Below are 24477 nucleotides of genomic sequence, written 5' to 3' on the forward strand. Positions count from 1 at the left end.
TTTAATGCACCCTCAGCATACTGCCTTGCACCAGGGAAGTGATCAGATTAGCAGAAGTCAGCCACGTAAAAAGAGGTTTCTGGCATTTCACAATCTTCTACAAACGAGAAGGAATCCAGTTGAGGAGCCTACGCAAATGTTTTACTGTCAGAAAATTACTTCCAGACTCCACTGAAATGTAACGTATTGTATCCAACCAAGTCACCCCATTAATGAAAAGACTTCTGCCTACGCAAAGGAACTTCTACACCCCTTGAGCCCCTTTACCCAAAATCTTGTTCTGGAGTCCTTCTAACCTTCTGGATCAACTGTGGAGAGGGGAACATGGAAAGACAGGAGGAGTCCTTCTTGGATGAATTTGCTGTGTACAACCCAGTGTGTTACATACAAGTATTGCTTCTGTTCTAAAGGTGTGCATTGCACGTCTCCCTGTCCAATGGGCGTCACATATTGGAGAAGGACAATGTCTTTCAAAAATTGGAACTAGGGAATTGTTCAAATGTTACTTCATCTGTGAACCTTAATGCATAAAAAATGATGAGGAGGAGAGTAAGGCAACACTTGCACCACAAAAGCCTATGTTTATCTGAATTCACTCTCTCGTTGTCCTTGAAGAACGTGTACACAAGCCTGAGATTTGCTCATGATTTTGCTGTGCACAGAGATTCAGACAGTGACGCAGTGTCTGAACTGTCTCCAAGAGTAACACTATTTCTGAATAAATGCAGAGCCTCAAATTACAAGTCTAGAGAAAAAATATTTTATTTTAATAAGTTGCCGTTAGGTCCTCTGGAAAGGAACATTATATAGTGAGTTGGGGTGGCTATCTGGCAGCTTACAGATCCTATCTGGCCATTGAACAACTTCATCTAGTCCTCTGCAGTGCTACTAAATTGCAATAGTGTTGAAAAAGAACAACAAACTTAGATTAGAAGGGGGGAAATGGTTGTAAAAAGATGCAAGAGATCATATTAACACCATGGCTGTTGGGGCTTTGTATAAATATGCTGACAGACACTCAGACTTCTGGGATACTCACTGGAACAGCAGAGCCCTAGAGACAACCACTCCCAAGAAAGATGAACAGATGCATAAGTACTATGCAAAAATACAAATAATTATTCAGCATTGCTACTAATAATAATTAAAGTGCTCACTAGCTGGTCATAGTCATCCAGTCAGCCAACAAATTTAAGATTATTTTAGAAAAGTCAACCAGACTCGCTGTCTCCCTGACAAATTGTTCATAAGCTCCTGAAGAAACAGTATGTTTAAACTGGCAAGTGCTGCCTTTTCAGACTTGGAAGAAATTACTGGCATTTTCACTTAATTCCTGCATATTAGATTTCTCAGTTATTAAGAAGAACCAACGCCCCATCTTATTAAATGGTCAATAAGGAAGCTTACAGTACCTTGCCGTAAAAGTCACTCATTTGGTATAATGGAATATGCTGGGTTCCGCCATACATCTCAATAACCTCTTCATCAGGCACTGGTTTCAGCCCTCTATAAGCAAGTTAAAAGAGCTTTAGGTAAATGTCAACCTCAAGTGAGATAAATGCCAGAAAGGAGTAAAAGGACAGACTGGAGCGAAAGTCTATTTCTATCACAGCATGGGCCTGCCCCCAGAGTCAAAGAAAGCAGAGATTAAACTTTTCATAGGTCATTTGTAAATTGGCAGCCAAATGTGTTCACTTCACTGAGAATCATTTCTGACTGGTTATTCTGTGCAACGTTTTTTAAAAAGTTATATAATGGGTATGTACTTTGGAAGTGCAAATCAACAAACATAGCTCCTCTTGGTTTTAGCAACATGTTAATAAAGGTCCACTGTATTCTTTTATGGGGAGTGTTAAATTTCAGGTGCTTCAGCATTGACCCAAGATCCTTCAATGATTCAACTCACTGCATAAAACAGTAGCTTTTGAATATTATCAAGCATCTTTCGAAGTAGCTTCTGAATCATGCAGGACAGGTTCATGTAATGTATAGACAACAATTCTGAAGGAAATTAAGGAAACAAAACATAATAATATGATACTGTGTAAAAAATAACAAACGAGACTTAAGTTTTTTTTAGAACAATCGGAAGTTTATTTTATCCTTCTTACTGTCATTTTTTATTTTATTTTCCTTTTCCTTTTTATTTATTTTTTTGTTGTATTTTTCTTTTTCTTGTGTAGTGTTTGTGCATAACTGTAAAATGGCAAATTGTTGTGTAAATATGTGTTGAATGTTTAATAAAGATTTATTTAAAAAACAAACCAACAAACCAGACAGCTTCATGTTTCGTTTTTCAGTTGGAATGCTTTTATTACAATTGTATCAAAAGTGACATTGAGAAGGACATGGTATATGAAGCTAGTAGAAGGAACCAGAGAATCTACACACACCAAAGTTATTAACAAAACAAAAGTTGACTAAATAAAGAAGTGAGTACAAACCCATGTGAGTCTATAGGATACAAAAGGAATTTAAGCTCACATCAGCTGAGCCAGTGTTCTTGGTATTGCATCTTAAGAAGTTATTCAGCTGGATTGGACAGTTACTGTATATGGTTGAGACAGCTGGGCAAAGTATTTTCTCTGGGGGAAATGCAGAGAATACTTCACAAAACAGTGCCCTAAAATACATGCCTGGGCTTGTTTTGATTTATGTCTGCAGGAGACTTTGTGGATATTTAAGTTTTAATTAGAAAAATCTTAATTATTCATAAAGGAAACAGTTTATAAGAAGTAAATAAGGAGGCCAGATACAGGATAAAGGAAGTCTTTTATTTGGTTGTTTGTATTGTTGTATGTTATGTTCACTGTATGTTATGTTCACGTTTAATGAGGGTGGATTTGTGTGTTGGGGGGTGGGGGTTTGTGTTATGTTGTAAATAAAATTCCAATAAAAATAAAAATAAAATAGAGACAGCTGGGCAAAGTATTGGGATACCACGACAGTTGCAAGAGAAAGGAGAGTAAGTGTCAGCGGAGCCCGGGCACAATGACAATAATTGCTTCTCCAGGGGAGAATTTCCACTAGACTCTGGTTCAAAGATGGCATAGCTGGTACCTGCTGCCTGCCCCCTCTCCCAGCATTACTCACAAAATTAAAACCTATTCAATCTAACTGACAGATATGCATGCATAATAGGACATCATTTTTGTGCATTTTGCAAAGCAATGACTACAATCAGTTGCTTTTGATAAATAAATAAATGATTAAACATTCACTTTGAACATAATGTTCTGAACTTTTGACTCAGCTCTTAATTGACTGCTACTGGGTTTTGCTTTTATGCTCAGAAAGGATGTTTCCACACAACTTCACTAATGAATGTGGCAGTTAAGCATATTTATCAGGGCAGGATGCCAGCTTCCTTTTTTAAACTGTTGATGCAACTTGTGCACGTTTCAATTTCTTAGTGAGGGACTGTGAGATAAAGAGAATATCTGACTACAGTAAGTCCTGCCAGCGTGTTCCGCCTTCACTGACTTAAGTCGCAGATCTGGAATTCAATCATGTAAATAAGAGTTTAATCTCTGCCAATAAAATATAATTAGGTTTTCACTCCTACTACATGTGGCCATTAAAATGCTGCATCAAAGCAACAAGCTTTAATAAGAGCAAACAAAAGGCAATAAGATCCAGAAAGAGAATGTACTTGCACAGAGTCTGCATTTTAATTTGCCTTATATTTGTATATATTTTAAAAGACATTATATTCAACTCACTGATATGCAGTACCCAACTGAACATAGTGGAAAGCATCGATCTTCATCAGAAGGCTCTGAAATATAAGCAGACCTTTACTGACAAGATCCTCTGTATATTTTACTCATTCTGCAGAACCTAACATTAAAAGAAGTTAGTCTTACCTAAACTGATCCTCCTATTGTGACACATTCTTAAATTCCACGCACAGATTGCTAGTCATGCATTAAGGCACACTGAGAAGGGAGTGCTACTAAACCCCTCTGTCCCTGCAGAACACAACCACCACCACACCAAGAACATATAGCAAGATATATAGCAAGAGCCTTCTACTGGTTACCATTGGGCATGGAGGGAAGGGGAAAGAGGGCGAGTTTGGAGGTATTGTACAAATTATTCAGAAGAATCCTACAGTTGCTTGGTGACAACCCTGGTCCTGATGGTATAATGTAACATCTGCAAAAGAGGTAGCACAAGTAAACACACTTTCAACAGAGTGTCCTGAATGGCAGCCTAGCTGTGCTCCACCTCCAAAGTCACAACAGCCAACAGGATTCCAACTAATTCAAGGACCAATCTGAGCCCCAGCCAGGGAACAAAGAGACAGCTCACATAAGACACGCAGCATGAAGCCACACTATCTGGACTCATGGCTAGAAAGCAAAGAGCACACATAAGGGAATTTGGTTATGGAGAACTCGGCATACACTCCTACCCAGCAGCTTAAGGGCAGGGATGAGACAGGTAGGTGAGGATCACTTGTCTTCTCATTCCCCCTTAAGGAGGAACTTTGCCTCAGAATTACACACAGCCACCGGGAACTTTAATTCCACTTCTGCAATTATGGGTGAAAGGGCAAGGCACTCCACACATGTAAGCAAGGGAAGGGGAAACTGGGGAGGAAACCCTGTCTCAAAGCATAAATCTAAAGGCACCATCCATTCCTCCCCACTGAACACAACATGAAAATAAATGGGCATGCAGAACATTCAAAACATGCTTCAGGTTCCCCCACAAGTTTGAACAGTGTACTTGCTAAATAAACTTTTCATACTCAGCAGGTTGGCACATAACTGCAAGTTTGCTAAGAGGGCTCCTGTTGCCAACAACTTTCTCAATACTCAAACATATACTAAGCAATTATCAGTGAAGGACACTGGGAGCACAGGGATCTCTGTTGGTGAACTCTGGGAACTTTATTCTGTCTTTTCTCACTGAGGAACATACACACATGACTTATTTTTCCTTGCTGGATGGAGGGGTAGGAGGAGGAGAGAATGTGATATACCAGTAAGCAGAAAAGTGTTCTATTGCAACTCCTTACAATACTGAACTTCAAGTTTTTTTAAAAAGAAATATGTTCAGTGTTAAATGTCTCATCTTGGTAGTTTGGAAGCCATAAAATACTTTCCAAATTCTTTTTTAAAAGGTCATCTTCTCTAGCCCCAAGACTCCTCAGCTGAGGGTGATTGATAGTTCTGTGCAAATATCATATGGGTTTCATATATTATTGTGTTCTGTGTTTTTGACAAGCTACCTGTTTGGCCCCAGTCCAATGCTTCAGAGGATGTTAAGTTGAAACTAATGCCTTGTATGCAGAAGCCAAAAGGATGAGGGAAGGAAATTACACCTGAACAACCCTGGCCCCATAAAAGGTAAAGGGACCCCTGACCATTAGGTCCAGTTGTGTCTGACTCTGGGGTTGTGGCGCTCATCTCGTGTTACTGACCGAGGGAGCCAGCATACAGCTTCCAGGTCATGTGGCCAGCAAGACAAAGCTACTTCTGCCGAACCAGAGCAGCGCATGGAAACACCGTTTACCTTCCCGCTGGAGAGGTACCTATTTATCTACTTGCACTTTGGCGTGCTTTCGAACTGCTAGGTGGGCAGGAGCTGGGAACAAGCAATGGGAGCTCACCCCGTCATGGGGATTTGAACCGCCAACCTTCTGATAAGCAAGCCCCAGGCTCTGTGGTTTAACCCACAGTGCCACCCGCGTCCCTTTATACAAGGTAAAGGGACCCCTGACCGTTAGGTCCAGTTGCGGACGACTCTGGGGTTGCGCCGCTCATCTCGTGTTACTGGCCAAGGGAGCTGGCATACAGCTTCCGGGTCATAGGAACACCATATTGTAATATTAACCAAGCTTTTATGATATATTTATTTTTTGAATGTTGCTGTCCCATTAAGACAACATAGTTGAGCATGACACACATATATCACTTTTTTAGGGTGCTTATGAGGAACTTGCATGGGAAACTAGAACAGCACTGCAGAATTGTAGGATCATTTGTAAATTTGCATGCTGTATAATGGGGCTGTCCTGACACACCAAGGTTGCAGGTTTGATCCTCGTATGGGACAGCTGCATATCCCTACATTGCAGGGGTTTGGACTAGATGATCCTTAGGGTCTCTTCCAGCTCTACAATTATATGATTTCTAGCAAACCCCTTAATCTTCCTCAGGTATTTTGCTGACAAAGATGTGGAAGAGCCTGCACCCAGCTTCACTTCCTTGACAATGCAGTGCACTCTGGCAATGCTCCCAAGTCAATGTGTGATTGGTCAAGTCACCCAAAGGGCCGCCTGCCCAAACACTCAAAGTCATAGATAATTACACTTCTTATTCCAAGGATAGCCATGATTTTTCAGCAGTCATTAGCTCACCATGCACATACCGGTAGGTATTTCCAGTGGGCATACAACTCACAAGCTCCCTTATTTGTCTCTATGAATACAGCAAACAAACACATGAACAAAGACTAAAGTTGTATATCTTACCTTGTGGACATCATAGTGAAGCCCTCTTATGGCAAATCCAGGAATGTATTCATATTTTCTGAGTCCTTCTGGGTACTACAAAACATTCCACTAGAAAGCATCAGTATGTTTTGTCTCACATGGGTGTGTACTACATTATATTCACTTTTTTTTTTGTTTATCCAAAGACCAGTAGAAACCCAGAAGGCTCAGAATGTTGGACTACAACCTGGGAGACTAAGGTTCAAGCTCAGTTACAAAACTCAAAGGATGGTCCTGAAACAGTTATTGCCTCTCATTCAGCATCACTCACAGCATTGTTGTGATGATAACATGAAAATTGGGGGAACTATGTACATTATTGTTAGCACCTTGCAGAAAGGTAGGATGCAAGTAATACAACATAAAATTAAAATAAAACAGGAGACAATGGCTCTGTTTGAATAAAATACTAACACATAGTTAAATTAGCATTACAAAAATTATTCTCAGTGAGCCTGGACTTCTGCATTCTGCCCTCTAGTGTGACTGTATGGATGACTTCGGAGGTTTCTGCTTTAGATTACCCACAGTTTAGTGTGCCAACCAAACACTATACTGTGGTTTAACCTAACTACAGTTAGCTGAAATAAGAGAGATTATTATTATTTATTATACAGTACTGTCCTTAACCCGAGGATCACAAGGAGGTTTACTATAAGAAAACACAAAAATACATAACAAAAACAATACCCCTTACAGTTTAAAAGTCCACAGATTGTTTGGTTAGCCAAAGACTAATTAACATAACAAAGGTGCCAGGCAAGCCTTGCTGGAGAGAGCACTCCACAAACTATGGTTTGGAGTTGGCTTTAACCAACTGTAGTAAGATTAACCACAGTGTGGATTTAGATGACATGGTAAGTGGCAATTAATTTAAAATGCAAATGAATGCTTTTAAACATCTAGTTGTGACTGTAGGGTGGGGGAACTTAGCATTATGTGAATAAACCTAAACCTTTGACACCTGAGATCTATATAATCAGGATCAACTTTTTTTTGTGACTGCAAATTCTGTAATTGTTAAGCTTTAAAAACTGTTTTTAATGTCATTCTTCTTAATTGTTGTAACATGATTTGGGCCAAAGGGTGGGCAATAAATTAAAATCATAATCCATTTTTGGGAATGGCTACAAGGGGAAGAGTGGAAGCATTTATTTACATGTTCAGCTAACTACATTCGCTCTTATGAATTACCGGTAATCTGGATAAACTGTGGTTAGGGTTAACAAACAATATTCAAACCATGGTTAATGATCCTTAATCATAGTCAACACTAGCTACAGTTTGTCCAGGTGTGGTCAAAACAAACACCAGTTAGTTTATAAAAAAAAACAGCAAAAGTTTCCAGTCTCCTTGTGGCTGTGTCAGAGGACATGGGGGGAATGCAGGGACTCAAGGCTTGTGAATATAATACTAAACACTTGTTTATTATTATTTGTGAACTAGACTATTATCATACAAAAGGAGTGGAAGGATCTTTTCTTGCTATTTATTTTATAAGCCCCAAGCAAATGAGTAGAGAATTATGTACACGCTGGTCTAAGGATCATTTCCATATTGTCCTGTCATGCCCTGCTACAAATCAAGTGGATAAAATCAGCATTTGGTAACTAGGCAATAAACAGCAAGATTAAGATACATTACCTTAAACTGTTCAATTAAGATGTCTCTGGCAGTGTTGAATATCATAGAATGTAACAAATTTGAATATTGCGCTAATGTGTAATCATAATCAAAGCCATAGATCTCTACATCTCCCAGACTGATCTCATTATTTGCATAAATAGCTGCTGGGTTAAGAAGACTGCAGACCCCTGGTGGGAGGAGATCTGGAATAAAATAGGGGGGGGGGCAAGAAAACATAGCCTTTAAGCTTTTGATCTGAATACCATGCGGAGTGAGGCTGCTGCTCTGAACTATGAAGTTCCTGCCTCTACAGTTTTCAGAGATGCTCCTGTATTTTTATATTCAGGAGACTATATATCTAGAGAATTGTGCTCTTTCCTGAGATAGTGCTAGCACCTATTTGGTATCACAGTGGAGCTTAACCTGGGAAATTAAGAATACTCTACAATAATTGTTTCAGGACAGTTATGACATATAGCTGCATTGTTCCTAGGGACAATAGGAGACTCCACAGACAAATGTTTGAACCAGTTAGAGAAACTCACAACACTTAGGAGTTGCAAATGTAATGCATAGTTGAAAGATGTTTAACACATTTGGTGGAGATGCCTTTTGATAGAAACAAATGGTTGAAGCTATTTATTAGATGACAGGAATTAACATTGATTTTGAACTCTTAAAGACTACATGCATATGAAGATTCTCTAAGCAGCACAAGCCTAGAAATTCATGTCATTGTTTATGGTATGAAATGGCTTTGCTGGTTTTTGTTGAAGAACAGTGAGGTTGCTTGCTGAATTATCTTAAGAAATTGCTTATTTCACCTAATAAATAATAATAATAATAATAAACAACTTTTATTTGTAACCCGCCCTCCCCGGCTGAGACCGGGCTCAGGGGGGCTAACATCAAATACATAACATTGATAAAAAATCAAACAATAATTAAATCACCTCCTAAAAACAAGTCAGGATCAAATTGTATTTGAATACATATTACAATGCTCTAAGTTAGGATGAATAAAAGGTAAAGGTAAAGGGACCCCAGCCATTAGGTCCAGTCGTGGACAACTCTGGGGTTGCGGCGCTCATCTCGTGTTACTGGCTGAGAGAGCCAGCGTACAGCTTCCAGGTCATGTGGCCAGCATGACTAAGCCGCTTCTGGTGAACCAGAGCAGCGCACGGAAACGCCGTTTACCTTCCCACTGGAGCGGTACCTAGAATTCACGTAATAATTGCAGTAGGCTGCATAAAACTGAAAATCATAAATAAAATATTTTTTTTAATAAAAACAAAACTGTAGTAAACTGCTTGATGAATTTCCAACTTGTTTTATGATGGTGGAAGAAATCACATTCACATTTTTTATGTTTAATGTTTCCATGATGCAATGTGGAATATCTCTCTGAATCTGAAAGAAAAATCTGGATTTCCAAGAGCCCTAAAGATGTGTGCAGTACTTATAAAATCACCCAAAGGACCACTAATTTCAGTGTGAAAAATTAAATATTGTTTGGAATAACAAATCATTAGAATCAGTAAAAATTCTCTTCTCTCAATCACGTATTATTCTGAAAATTATGACCATCACCAGCCCAAAGCCATTTAACATGTGCTTTCCCACACAGCCGTAGCTAGGTAATCTTGCGCCCCTGGCAGAACCGTCCAGATTGCGCCCCTAGCCATGGACAAATTAGCTCTTATTTCTGCCTCTCCTCCAACCCCAACCACCCTTCCACCCATTCAATTCAACCTCTATTTAAAACCATGTATAATGTGGCAGTAAATGATATTGACATTGATGGACATATTTTAAGCCGATTTTGCACGCCCCCATCGCCTGCGCCCCCAACAGGCCCACCTCACCACCCGCTAGCTACGGCCCTCCTTTTCTATTCTATAAACCTCTCCCATGGACTGATAACAGAACAACGCTCTATTGATTTGGATAGAATTATGCAAAATTTTGAATACGAACATAAACACTTCAATTATTACTGAAGCTGAAAGTATGCCAATGTCCAAATAAATATAGGTTGCCTGATACAAATAAGCTATTTCCTCAAAGCACCATGCTAAATACAGCATTTAGCTTCCCAAAGAAGGGAAAACAAAATGCTGTGAAAGCAACTAAGCTTAAGCAACACTGACGACTGAAGAAAGCAACACTTCATCACACAAGATTTAACACAACACATCAGCTTCACATTCCTAGTGCCCCTTAAAAAATATTTTCTCTCCAGCAATTTATTTTAAGTGGCCCTGCTTCATTCCTCATGACTACTGCTATCTAATGAGAAAACACTCCCCAAGTGGGAAGAAGTTAGCTTCCGAAGATGTTGCTACCATTAATATCCAAATGGAAACACCACAAGACAACTAACTTCCCAAACTCATCACTACAGATTTGCAGTTGTTCCTTAAGTCACACAGTTCCCAGGTTAAAAAGGATCAAGACCAAGCTTGTTTTGTTAACTGATGTTTTAGCATATTGTCTTATGCTTTTAATATAAGCAGCCAAGTCCATTGTGGGGGAAACAAAGGTTCCAGCAAATCAGACTTCTACGGAAGGCTCAGCAGGAGCACTGGGAGCTTTCCATTTTCTTCTCCCCTTAGTCATGTTTCTGCCTTTCACCACTCTCCTTCCCATTCCTTTCCTTCGCTGATGCTTGGTTCCACGGTCCACTTCATCCCTTTCTTTCTCTTTCCTACCTCCAGTTTGAACCTTACAGGCTCCTTCCCACCTCGCTCTCTAACCAACTCCCACAGGCACCTCTGAACTATGTATGTGGAGAACTGCTGTTAGCGTCCATTCAACTAAAATGCTGTTGGGGGGCAGGGCAAGCTGAAGTGCTGAGGGTCACTGGTGGCCTTTGGGCTACTACCTTAAAATGCTGCCCAGTCGGCTTAGAAAATACAGTAAAGGTAAATGCTTTGAACTGCACTCAGAAACCACCCAGGAACCAGGGGAGCTGTTTCAAAATAGATGCTATCTGCTCCCTGAAACTGATACTTGGCAATAATCTGACTGTCACATTCTGAATTCCCTCAGCTGAAGTTTGCAAGAGCACTTCAGGAGCAGTCTGAAGCAGAAACCCAATCTAGAAGTTACAAGCATGCATAACAATGGTCAGGAAACCATTCCCCACGAGGTCCCAAAGTTTGGAAATCAGCCAAAGCTGGTTAAAAAAGAAGTCTCCAGACCACTGCTCCCACTCCACCATACCAGCACCTTCAGGCCACACTGGGTAGATTTCAGGCTTAGGGTAGTGTTTTTCAACCTTTTTTGGGCAAAGGCACACTTGTTTCATGAAAAAAATCACGAGGCACACCACCATTAGAAAATGTTAAAAAAAATAACTCTGTGCCTATATTGACTATATATAAAGTAATTTTTCAATTTTTCCCACGGCACACCAGGCAACATCTCGCGGCACACTAGTGTGCCGCGGAACACTGGTTGAAAAACACTGGCTTAGGGAACTAGCTTGTTTTTACTAGCTCTACTAACTGGAGCCAGGTGTAAAGAATTCTCAGTTCAGCAGTTTGTTTTGGATACCAGAACTGAATGGAACTCAGTTCTTCTACAGTTTGGGGATGGTCTACCCACACCCCCAAACTATTCATTTAAGCAGTATAATTTAGGGTCATTCTTAGTTAAACAACTATGAGTGAGAAATCCTTGATAATCTACTTCAGATCACCCAGAGAACTGTCCAACCCTGTCTTAAGGAGGCATGTAACCCCATTTAGAGGAGGGAAACAGTCTCTCCAAAAGGAGTCAGAACATCTGAGCCGGGTTTCAGCTTGTTTTGCGCTTATCTAGCTCACCACCAAACTGAATGAAACTATTATCTTGACCCTTTTCATTCCAGGTTCTGGTCTGGTTTTAGGACAGAATTGGCTTTGGTCACCCTGACAGGCAGGGCAAACCCAATACATGATTTTGGCACCTTTGGTAACCCACAAAAAGGCACCCTCTCCCCACCAGGGAAAAAGGGGTGAGTGAAGATTTCCACCAGGAACAAGGGAGGAAACAAATATATACATTGGGATCTGCTGCTCCTGTGGATTCTGCCACCTGAGCTGGTTGGTTCACCTTGCTTTATGGGTGGGCTGGCCTTCCTGATAGGTGACCTTTATTGGAAGAGGGAGAGGGGGAATTGCAGCTTTGTTACTTTTGCTTGATCCCTCAACAACTTTCAGCTGATGACCATGGGGTGGAAGTTGAAGGCACTGTACTGTATTTGTTCTCTTCCAACCTGTGGGGTAGGTTCCAGAGAATGGTACTAGGTTATTGCCAGACAACAGAGATACAATTATGCTGCAGGGTGCAACAAGTATCAAATATACAAATAAACCCAAGAGCTTACTTGGATTTTTAATATTAGAACATTTGTAAATATTTTATTTCATGACAACTCAATAACATACACTTCCATTGTTTAAATTTTATGGGGGGGAAATGAAGGCAATGATAAAATCTCAACATACCACTTTTAGCAATCTGAAGAGCTGCATGCCCATTATTTAACAGATGGTGATAGTCTATTAATTACAAATTTGAAACTGCCCAACATGACTGATATTCTATCAGCCGATTACATTGTTATTTATGTTTATGAACATGCATTTTTAGAATGCAGATTTTCTATGGAAAAATATAGCACTGTAAAATTTTTCACCCCATATCACTGGGTTTTAGAGTACAGTAAATGAATCCAGTATTTTTTTTACATCTGTTATCTTGAAATTGTTGTCCCAGCTAGTTTCTTCCACTAGCGTTTAACATACTTGGCAATGGTAAACTACTGATTATGACTTTGCCAAGGGGACATTAATTCACTGAGTGCATACCAGAAATACAAACTGGTTTCAGATGTAGACGTTAACAGTACATCATATAGGATATGAAAGGCCCTAAAGTGGGCCGATGAGAATTTAATAATAATCTAATCTATCTATTACAAGAATACAGTAGACTAGATGCTGATATCTAAGTGATTGAAGCAACTCAGCTATTTATACTAACATGTGTCCCATATGATCCAACTTGGTTTATGCCCTTCTCATCTGAGCAGACGACTATTCTCAAAAGAGTATTTGAAGCCATTCTAACTTTGGAAGGCTGCGAATCTAGAAAGTCCTGCTTGCTCTCTGCAGTGACAAATGAGTATCTGACTAAACATGTTGGACAAACCAACAAGAGCAATCAGATGGGATTCAGGCCACACACCTCCCTGGCGAAATTAGAACACAGCTACAGTACTGCACTCCTTTTCATAAAAAAACCAGGCTGCGAACAGCTCAATCTGACAACGGGGCTAACGATTTGCAGAGGGGCAGCTGGGGGGAGGAAGCATTGCAATTCATCGCCACCAATTCAAAGGCATTGCAATTCAAATCTCCCACCCCGAGTGGGAAGGCTAATAATAATAATAATAATAATAATAATAATATTTTGGTTACCGTAAACCAGCTTTTTCATCTCGTGGTACCTGGCCCAGAGATAGGACTTGGTGTCGACCCCTTCGACGGGGCTGCCCAAGGGGGCAGTAGCTGCATGGCTGGAGTCCCCGGCTCTCTTGACTTTGCCGTTCAAGGAGGGCGGCGGCGGCGGCGAGTGTCCCGCCGACTGGTGCTGGTGGGCCCTCGGCTGGCTGCAGCCTGCGCGCCCGTCTACGCTGCCTTTAGAGGCGCAGCTGTGAGTGGAAGCGGCAGCGGCCACCAGCTGCAGACCGACTCCGCCGCTCTTCCACACGCTGCCGCCTGCAGCCTTGAGTCCCGCGGCAGCCATGGAGCCTCTCCGTGGTGGTGGTGAGGGGGATTTTAAAAGGGCATAACCTCAGAGAAGCACGAAAGCGCCACCTCAGCCCCTCGCAGTCCCCTGCTCTCTGCTCCGGGGACTGGCCGCGCGACGCGACTTCTCCAGCCGCCGCCGCCGCCGCGCAAGAGCCAGCCAGCCAATGGAAGCGCAGCCAAGCTGGCCAATCCCTGGCACCCCATTAGGAGAGACCCCTGGCGAGGAGGAGCAGGCGGCGGGGTCTTCGAACCCAGGCGCTTGCGTGGCGACTTGGGATTTGTAGGCTGAGCAAATCTTTTCCTCGCGGCCTCCCTCCGAGTATTCGAGGCGCCAAGGACTACCACACCCGTGAGCCCTTTCGCCCGCCCAGCTGGAAGGCATTTAAATCATTCAGTGCGGCGATGTTTTCCAAAAGACTGCGCGCTTGACGATTGTGTTGCACTTGCGCAGCGGTTCTTGCCGCGAGGAAGAGGGAGGTTTGGGCTACGGTTTCTATTTTCGTCTGCTTTTCCTCGCTTAGTTGTTTCTGCCTTTCTCGAGAAAGAGGGGTCTATTCGTTAGAGGAGCTCTCAGTGAAATAAATGGATGGGGGGAGAAGAGAGAAGGGAATTGCTCCTCCACGCTAAGCCTATTTATTCAGAAATAAGTTCCATTGCTTTCAGTGGGGCTTACTCCTATTAATTCTTACCAAGGAATAAGCCCCACAGGGCTTCTGTGAGCCCAGCAGTGAGATTTGGCGTGAGGCGCCTGTATGCTGATGACACTAGGTTCTCTTTACAGGTAGGTAGCCGTGTTGGTCATGAAATTAAAAGATGCCTGCTTCTTGGGAGGAAAGCAATGACAAACCTAGACAGCATCTTAAAAAGCAGAGAATCACCTTGCCGACAAAGGTCCGTATAGTTAAATCTATGGCTTTCCCAGTAGTAATGTATGGAAGTGAGAGCTGGACCATAATGAAGACTGATTGCCGAAGAACTGATGCTTTTGAATTATGGTGCTGGAGGAGACTCTTGAGAGTCCCGTGGACTGCAAAAAGATCAAACTTATCCATCCTTAAAGAAATCAGCCCTGAGTGCTCACTGGAAGGACAGATCCTGAAGTTGAGGCTCCAGTACTTTGGCCACCTCATGAGAAGACTCCCTAGAAAAGACCCCGATATTGGGAAAGATGGAGGGTACAAGAAGGGGACGACAGAGGATGAGATGGTTGGACAGTGTTCTTGAAGCGACTAGCATGAGTTTGGCCAAACTGTGTGAGGCAGTGAAAGATAGGCGTGCCTGGCGTGCTCTGGTCCATGGGGTCACGAAGAGTCAAGACACGACTGAACGACTGAACAACAACAACAAAAGCCTTGTTTGTCTGCCATAGTCAAAACAAAATAAAAAACATCCTTCCAGTAGCACCTTAGAGACCAACTAAGTTTGTTCTTGGTATGAGCTTTTGTGTGCATGCACACTTCTTCAGATACCTCTTTCTCTGTCTAGTGTAAGGAGTGGCCCTGCAGGTATGAGACTGGTGTTTGTATTCTGTAATGGGCTGGACAAGGCCAAGAAACTGACCTCGAATCCTGACGTGCTCTGCGTAAGTGGTGCCTGTGTCCCGGAATGAGGTGTGCAGTCTGTTCTTTGAGAAGGTTGCACTCCCTTTGAAAGAGCAGGCATGTAGTGGTGGAGCGTGGAGGCAGGTATTCTTGGATCCAGCATTGTCACCATAGCTCCCAGTGGCATGGGAGGCCTTTTTCCAGCTTTGACTGGTTGGCAAACTACAACTGTACAGTATCTGCACGGATTACTGTAATGGGCTGTTCGTGAGGCTTCCTTTGAAGACAAGTTGAAAGCTTTAATGAGTGCTGATGCAACTGTTAGAATTTTAACCGGTAGAGCTGGATGAAATCGTATTAAACCGCTTCTGAAAAAGTTACGCTGGCTGCCTATTTACTTTCGAGGTGCTGGGTGCTCGTCTTTAAAGCCCCTAAACAGCCTGGGATGCTGTTTTACAATACTATCCCATACGTGTTTGTGCATAAAGGTAAAGGGACCCTTGACTGTTAAGTCCAGTCGCGGACAACTCTGGGGTTGCGGTGCTCATCTCGCTTTGCTGGCCGAGGGAGCTGGCATTTGTCCGCAAACAGCTTCCAGGTCATGTGGCCAGCATGACTAAGCTGCTTCTGGTAAACCAGAGCAGCGCACGGAAACACTGTTTACCTTCCCGCCGGAGCGCTACCTATTTATCTACTTGCACTTTGATGTGTTTTCGAACTGCTAGGTTGGCAGGAGCAGGGACTGAGCAACGGGAGCTCACCCCGTCGCGGGGATTCGAAACACCAACCTTCTGATCAGCAAGCCCTAGGCTCAGTGGTTTAGACCACAACGCCACCCGTTTGTACATGCAGCCCTGTTTAGGGAAGTTTTTAATTTGTGACTTTGTATTGTATTTTAGTATTTGTTGGAGGGCATAAATTATTATTATTATTATTATCATCATCATCATCATCATCATCATCCCATAAAATTGAATCTGGTCCAAGAAAGCTTATGCTGTTAGCCGCCCTGTGATCTTTGGCGATTAATAAATTATTATTAATAATAAATATGCCATAATAAATATTGGCCTTTAAAATGCCACATGACAGTTCTTTTTCCTGCAACGTAGACTAATAGTTACACTGTCAGGAAATGACGCATTGGAATTATTTTGAAGGGAAGTAACAACCAGTCGAATATGGATCCAAGTTGCACAACGCAGCGCTAATATAGCCAACATCTACAACACTCGGCTTTTTTCTGGATCCTGTATCTTCAACACGAGTCTTGTCCCAGCCCCCACGACCATTCCCTGCAACGCTAGACTTTCCTGTCTTGTAGTTAAGAAAAAAGCAACAAGGGGACATCTGGAAACTTATGGCGGAGACCCGAAATCCTGCGCCCCTCCTTGCTCCCTTGCGCTCTCGGGCCCGCCCATTAGCGCTCGAGATCCTCAGCGAGACATATAAAACAACCCATTTCCTCCCGCCTATTCCCCATCTGTTCCACAAGCCACGCCCTCTAGCACAGCGAGCCAATGGGATCCGGCTATTTCCCTTAACGCGTTTGGAGGAGGCGGAGCGAATTTTCCTCTTCCGTCGTCTCTTGCCCTCAAGAGGTAAGTTTGCCGCCTCGCCCGTGTCTCCTCTTTACGTTCCAAGGTGAGGGGCTTAAGGGCGGCTCAGTGATTGGGTGAATTCGAAAACGCAGAGTGGGGATATTTGCCGTTATGACCGTTGAACCCGCGAGGGGTGGGTGGGGGTGCAGGTCCAGAGCTGCAATAAACGCTCCAAACTCGGGCCCACGAGAGACTGGAAGGTGTCAATGGAGTGGCGAATAAAAGACGCGGGTGGGGGTGGTGGAACATAGGGCTAAGAGGTGAATAAAATGATGCACCTTGCGGAGAAAGTCACCCGCCCATTCTCATAGTGCAGGAACTAAGGATCGCCCAAGGAAGCTTAATAGTTAAGTTGTGGAGTTTTTTACTTCAAGATGAAACAGTGGGCGGCTTCAAAAGGGGCTTGGACAGGGTCAGTCCAAGGCATTTTGCCACCTGAGGCAAACCACTGAATGGCGGCCCCCTTCCTCCCCGCCAGGGAAGGAGTGGCTGAAGAGCTACATCAGGAAGTGGGGCGGGCATAAAGATAACAAGGGGGTCTGCTACCTCTATGGATCCTGCCACCTGCGGCAGTCGCCTCATCTTGTCTCATGCTGGGCTGGTCCTGGGTTTAGACAAAATTCATGGAAGGTAAGGCTGCCAGTCGTGATGGTTATTGGAATATGATAGCCTCTGAATACTAGTTACAGGGAATTACAAAAGGAGGAAATGCTGCTGTGCTTATGCCCCACTTCCATCCTGTCCAGGATGAAGGACTAAATCGGCTAACAGGCTAACTGAAAACAAGACTAAAGCGAGTCATGACTAAGGTATTAATTTAGCCCCTTTTCGCTCTAGGAACAGGGCCACCTGATAAACAAGCATCGAGTTGCATGTTTGTTGAGAATAGGTAGCTATTTGTCTTAAATGCAAAGAGAAAGCAGCTGTAAATAGTAGGCTGAAGTAGTGATCAAGTTTTGTGAAGGGTCTACTGGGCCTGTTGACTGATACACACTATAAAATTCTGCAGGTACCTCAAATATACAATCTGTATTATAAAACAGGGATGGGTAGCCTGTTCCAACAGCCAATAGGGGCAGTGATTTACAAGGGGCAGGTACAAGAAAATAGGTAATGTTCCAATTATACTTAGGAACACGTGGAGAAAATGGCAAATGTAAAATATAGGACTGAAAGTTTTAATCAGATTTAATTAATAGCCCTCCTGATCCTATGCATGTTTACTCTGAAATAAGTCCCATTGAAAGTAAAACTGGCAGTGGCTTTCCAAAGTTTTTCCACTGAGCTCCCCATGAATAAGAATGAATAGTGTACTTATTCTTAAGTACGTTAAATATGTATTTAACGTATTTAAGAATAAGTTCCTTTAACGTACTTAAGAATAAGTTCTTTAATCAGCTAACTTTACATAAGGTACTTCAGGAAACTTGCAAAACTTATTAGGTAAAGGTAAAGGGACCCCTGACCGTTAGGTCCAGTTGCGGACGACTGGGGTTGCGGCGCTCATCTCGCTTTACTGGCCGAGGGAGCCAGCGTACAGCTTCCGTGTCATGTGGCCAGCATGACTAAGCTGCTTCTGGTGAACCAGAGCAATGCACGGAAACGCCGTTTACCTTCCCGCTGGAGCAGTACCTATTTATCTACTTGCACTGCATGCTTTCGAACATGTTAGCAAAGCGATAAACAAGAAAACTGGCATTTATTTACCAGTCATAAGGTATTGGATGATTTCTTTTATTATTCAGTAAAACAAATGGAGCTAAATATTCACACAGAATCTCTGTTAACTTTAGTGAACTTTTGCAAGTTTCATGTCTAAGATTGGCTTGTGTTTTTACTTCTCAGTATTTCTCTTTTCCTTGTGCGTGTTAGATGCTGAAGATTCTGTTTATACACTGAATGCTGCAGAAATGATTTGATATTGCAGTGGTGTCTTCATTCCTCACTTGTTGACGTGAACCTGACTAGGTTGCATACCAGACATAGAAACACAAATAGAAAGTTGCAAGGTCAGTGTGCTAAATTTATTCTGTTAATTATTGTTAGGGGTCCTTGCATTTCAAACTGTAAAATATACCTGACAGCTAGTGCTAAATAAATGTTTAACAGAAGCAAAATTATGTTCTACTGTCGGAAAAAGTGGTTTCTTGGTTTTTTTGGTGAGTAATTCAGGAGAACCCTCATATTAGTGCATTGGGGAGGAGAGAGGGGATCATTTCATCTGGAAGCTGAAAAGCTTGTGTGGATTAAAATACTGTCATAGCGCTATATATGAGTCATTCTATAAATGAATGTGAAAATGATAGAATGCATATAAATTCAAGAATACATTCATATGCACACTGTCCTAGGAATAATTGCCAATTAAGTAGAATGTACTAATGAGAAAGCATGCATAGATCAGTCTGCATAGCTCTTTATCATTTGAGTTTTGAACGTTTATTGCACAGGGTCAAGTTGTGTACAAGAAAGATATGAAACACAATTGGTTTCATTAGCTATTCTCCATATAGGTTGATTAAACAATCTTCCCAATTTCTTACATTTTCTAGGATCAATCACTCCCTTGCAAGGATTATAAATTCCTATGTAAAATGCTTGTCAAACATAAAATAAAACTACTCTTGAACATGGTGCCCGGAAAGCAACACTTTGGAGTATATAGATTTCTCCCTTTCTTTTTTATCCTTGGAGGTGCTATGGAATGGTTTATGATCAGAGTCCGAATTGGGAAAGAGACTTTTTGTAAGTATTTTCATAAAGTTATCTAATATTTTTCTCTTGGCAGATATATCTACAGTCATTGTTAAAAGCCTAGACTTAACAGATTTTCCCAGTAGCACCTTAGAGACCAACTGAGTTTGTTCTTGGTATGAGCTTTCGTAGCTATCTGAAGAAGTGTGCATGCACACGAAAGCTCATACCAAGAACAAACTCAGTTGGTCTCTAAGGTGCTACTGGAAATAATTTTCTATTTTGTTTCGACTATGGCAGACCAACACGGCTACCCACCTGTAACCAGATTTGCCCAGTTTGTGTAACCCATTACTACCTCTAAAATAAGTTCATAATTGCCTGAATAATCATACCTGAAGATTTGCTTTGCTTTATGTTCAGTTTTTATTAAATGGAGAAATAGCCCAATATGATCTCAAACAGGTAACCACAATATGGGTAACATGACTTTATGGCTAATGGTATCAAAGGTATCAGAACTCTCTAATGGGATGCAGTTGCCCTTGCAAGAGATAAGTGACATATTTCACAAAGTGCAATTTCAGTGCTATGCCCAATTCAGTACCTAGACTGGTCGTTTAAGAAGTTGATGGTTTAGTCAGCTACTGTATATGCTCAGTGATCTTCCCTCTCCCCTGGAAAAGTTAGAGATGAACTGATAGCTACCTGGAGAATCCACATTTAAATAGATTTTTGAAGAGGGATGAGCCTCTAGAAATTAAAGGCAGTGGTAGTATACTGTTCTCTGTGAATGAATGGTCCTCAGTCACAGCCACCAAGGAAGTCTATTTTTCTCAAAATGGTTTTACCAGCTTTGTTGAGTGTTGGTACTACACCCAGGTGGTTCTTTCTCATGCATCATACTTCCTATCAAATGGCGAGACAGACTGAAGCTAATTCAAATAGCCTTAAGCAATACGGCCCTGGTCAAACAATCTAATAATTTTCTTGTGCATGTAGATGAAGTTAGGTGGGGGGAAGAGCTCTCCAGGTGGTTGACAGTGGGAATCGCTGCTCAAATCAAAGATAATTTTGGCCTGAAGCTGAGGCTCCAATACTTTGGCCACTGGAAAAGACCCTGATGTTGGGAAAGATTGAGGGCACAAGGAGAAGGGGACGACAGAGGATGAAATGGTTGGACAGTGTTCTCGAAGCTATCAACATGAGTCTGACCAAACTGCGGGAGGCAGTGGAAGACAGGAATGCCTGGCGTGCTCTGGTCCATGGGGTCACGAAGAGTTGGAAACAACTAAACAACAATAACAAGGCAGCTATCTTCAACCTTTTCAGATCCAGGAGCCAGTTTTAACCCAAACATGTATTTGGGGACCCATTTCTTAATCTTTTACCACATACTTCCATGGTGATAGTTGTGACCCACCTTGGATCAGGCTTGGACCAGTTGAAGAACTGTGCTCTGAGGCATCCATAGCCAGTTTTATTTTTCTGTCTCAGTTGTCACTTCACTCCCTGCCTCATATTGTTTGTTCAGGGCAGTCTTTCCTTCCTTTTTTTGTCTGTTCTTGGTGTGTGGCTATTTGTGGGACCCTTGTTGTCCCTTCTGTGCTTCTGGCAATTATTTTTTACTGACTTTTTCTGTACTTTGCCACCCTGAAGTTCTCCGTCTCCTTCCTTCTCTCCCACCCCCAAAGCCACCTGTCCTCCCCTCCCCGCAGCCATCTTTGCCTGTCTTTCTCTCAATCTACCTTCCTCTACAGTCTGATGAAAAAGTTAAAAATCAGTTGAGCCCTGAAAAATCCCTGCCCTGAATACAATTTAGTTTACAGTCTCTTTAAGCAGTCCATTGATACTTAACCTGTGATACATCCTTTTTTGTGCATGTAAGATAGCCTTGTTCGCTATGGGGTCTGCTTGTTCTTTAATTAACAAACTACTTGTTCTTTAATTTTTGTTCCATATCTTCATGCTTCTCAGTTCTTTTGGCAGGGAGTGTCATGCCATACTTTTCTCTGTCACTGTTCTGCTTTTGGCTTATTCCACTTTGCTGGGCTTGTAATAATTAAACTGGCAATGGATGCCTTAGAGTGCCAGAAGACTCTGATTTGAACATTGATTTATGCTGTCAACCATTGGCTGTCATCTTACATGCATGAAAAGCAACCCTTCACAGGTAACTACCAGCAGTATCATCTCATGAAATAGGTAGCCTGGCTAGTTTCTCCCATGAGGCTATTTTGGGTAAACCATATTCCTGTTTTATGATGCCTGGTTATATAATTTCTGGTATTCTGAATTGGAACATGGCTGGATCTGTTATCTTTGATCTAACCTTGGAGATGAGGGATCTCTAGTCTAGTCTTTGAAGGTTAGTGCGAAGATCAGATAAGCCTCTGCCTGCTCTTTGACAGTAAACTGCCAGAGCAGGCAGCCATTCTGATCATAGCACTGTGGAATTGCAGCACAAGATCAGAGATAAATAAGACTCTACCGTCTTTTACCATCAAAGAACAAGCAGAGGCTTGTCTCTTCTCTTGGTTCTCTTGTCCTACTGCACAAGATGTGCCTCTACTTGATGCTTGATGGTGAAAGGCAGTGGGAGAGGCTTATCTCCAATCTTAGTGCTGCCTAACACTTCTGCCACAGCTTAAACTTTGATTCACCAAATATATACAGTATCAGGTGATTGATAGGTGGATGGTCCCACTCGCCTATTAAAAAGGGCCTACTGCTTAGATCACATTCCCCATCCTTGTTCTAACGAGCTTTGCTTCTATACATCATTCACTCATTGCCATGGTATATTCTTCAAAATCTTTGGTGCTGTGATCTGGTTTGGGGGGAATAGCTGTCTAACAAAGTGACAAACTAAATGTAAGATGCATTTAAAGGATGTTTCCACCACAGTATTTTGAGAAATAAATATTTTACAGATGACGTTTACCGTAGAAAAAGGTCTGAGAGACAGCATGAGCAGAATTTAGAAGGAAGATGAATTTGACGCTGAATAATTTAAATGAAGTGAAATTTGAACTTTTAAATCCTACTTGCCTTTCACATCTAAATTAAGAAAATTACAAGTATTCAGACTGAACAATGACTGTTTTGAGTCCTATGAAGTTTTTGCTACCCAGGTTGCTGGAAGATGCTGCTGTAGCTGTCTTACTGTAGTCACAGCTACCCAGGAACTGAACAGTAAAGACTGGTTACAATGCTTGTATTCTATTTCAGAAGCTGTAATTAATTGTACATTAAAAACCTTTCATCATTGGTTTATTGATTAATCATCTGTTTTTATAAACACTTCCACAAATACAGTTTGTAGTACTGCTTCTCTTTTAATTTTAGGGAACATGTTTGGCATGACACTGGGCTGGTTCAGATGTAGCAAGCAGGTGTGAGCCTTGTCCATGCATGCTTCTCTCTTTTTCCTCTGGCATGGCCACAGAGAATTCTGGAAACTTTGCTCTGGAAAACTTTAGTACATTTCCCCCTTTTCAGCCTGTTCCAGTCACTCTAAACAGTTGCTGAATCAAGGGAAGCAATGAGTGGTTCATCTATTATTAGCCTTTGCAGGGTTGGCTAATGTTTCTTGATCCAATGACCACATTGATCCAGGGTCAGTCTTCAGAGGGCTGCATGTCATGGCCAAGTATAGAAGTGGCTTTATTATTTAAATAATAAATTGTGTGTGTGTCTGTCAGTGTCATGCCCCCCCCCTCTTGGAACTGGACGCAGCCTGCACATTAGCCACACCTGCTTTAAGGGCTTGAAATTGTACTGTATAGTCTTTGGTATTTAGTACAAAAGCCAGTGTGGTGTAGTGGTTAGGAGCGGTAGACTCGTTATCTGGGGAACCGGGTTCGTGTCTCTGCTCCTCCACATGCAGCTGCTGGGTGACCTTGGGCTAGTCACACTCCTTTGAAGTCTCTCAGCCCCACTCACCTCACAGAGTGTTTGTTGTGGGGGAGGAAGGGAAAGGAGAATGTGAGCCGCTTTGAGACTCCTTCGGGTAGTGAAAAGCGGGATATCAAATCCAAACTCTTCTTCTTCTTCTTCTTACTTTTGGGGGTAATTTAACCTACGTTAACTACAATATGCCCCAAGAAATACACATCAAGCCTGTATAAACTTGCGAGCTACTCACATCAAAGTCCTAATGCATGAACACACAGGTGCATATCATTCAGCTTCAGAGGAGTTACACTCCTCAAAATGGGGAGAACACTGAAAAACGTTCCTGTTGCTTATGTAGCTCTATGATACCAGATGTGCTCTATCCTATAATTTGTAAAAAGAATGTTTTGAGATGTACAGTACACTTTGCTGGTATTGATTATGGTGCAAATAGCTTGAATGAAATTAAAAGACATTTAACATTCCTTCTATAGGTCACTTACTATATAAGCCCTACATGTACAGTATGTAGGAATTAAGTGTTAAATGAATTCAACAGTGATTTTGCAGACAGGCAAAATGTGTGACCACCATCATACATCTGATGATATTCAGTGGATTTGTGTATTTATTGATTTGATGATATAGCTCTGTATTAGGACAGTTCAGATTGTTTCATATTATCCTAGTATTGCTTTTTTGGGGAACTGTGACAGTATGTATAGCTTGCTGATCCCTGTGGTTTCTTTATCGGACACGTCTAGATTTCCAGGAAAACTAAGAATAAGACATCAAACCTGGCTAATCCAAAC

The 24477-nt window shown here is 41.9% G+C and overlaps 2 protein-coding genes across 4 annotated transcripts in view; one reads left to right on the forward strand and one right to left on the reverse strand.

The window, feature by feature from the left end:
* Positions 1-13958, reverse strand: part of NT5DC2 (5'-nucleotidase domain containing 2) — a 29564-nt gene extending 15606 nt beyond the window's left edge. Inside the window, exons 1-5 of one of the 2 annotated variants that reach the window (XM_033140694.1) lie at positions 13600-13958; positions 8150-8334; positions 6485-6559; positions 3723-3778; positions 1413-1506 (exon numbers count right to left, since the gene is read on the reverse strand). In XM_033140694.1, the coding sequence (XP_032996585.1) occupies positions 1413-1506; positions 3723-3778; positions 6485-6559; positions 8150-8334; positions 13600-13927 (738 nt within the window). In that variant the 5' untranslated portion in view covers positions 13928-13958. The remainder of the gene's footprint in view (positions 1-1412; positions 1507-3722; positions 3779-6484; positions 6560-8149; positions 8335-13599) is intronic. The other variant, XM_033140695.1, reaches the window with a different exon arrangement.
* A 3044-nt stretch (positions 13959-17002) lies between these two features.
* Positions 17003-23085, forward strand: SMIM4 (small integral membrane protein 4). Of its 2 annotated transcripts, none has more exons than XM_033140697.1 (4): positions 17003-17074; positions 18947-19083; positions 19627-19819; positions 22702-23085. In XM_033140697.1, exons 3-4 carry the CDS (start codon positions 19669-19671, stop codon positions 22761-22763), a joined length of 213 nt encoding a protein of 70 aa, XP_032996588.1. In that variant the 5' UTR covers positions 17003-17074; positions 18947-19083; positions 19627-19668; the 3' UTR covers positions 22764-23085. The 2 variants fall into 2 exon arrangements, with proteins under 2 accessions (XP_032996588.1, XP_032996587.1); XM_033140696.1 differs by lacking the exon at positions 17003-17074 and adding an exon at positions 17234-17334.
* The last annotated feature ends 1392 nt before the right edge of the window (positions 23086-24477 follow it).

The sequence above is a fragment of the Lacerta agilis genome, chromosome 2 (assembly GCF_009819535.1).
Source record: "Lacerta agilis isolate rLacAgi1 chromosome 2, rLacAgi1.pri, whole genome shotgun sequence".
In the NCBI taxonomy this organism is placed as follows: Eukaryota; Metazoa; Chordata; class Lepidosauria; order Squamata; family Lacertidae; genus Lacerta; species Lacerta agilis.

What these genes read in the sequence shown, in the direction of transcription:
- SMIM4 (XM_033140697.1), top strand. Translation starts at nt 19,669, where the DNA reads ATGCTTGTCAAACATAAAATAAAACTACTCTTGAACATGGTGCCCGGA. An exon ending in AATTGGGAAAGAGACTTTTT is followed by an intron (nt 19,820 to 22,701) that starts GTAAGTATTTTC and finishes AATATTTTACAG; the next exon opens with ATGACGTTTACCGTAGAAAA.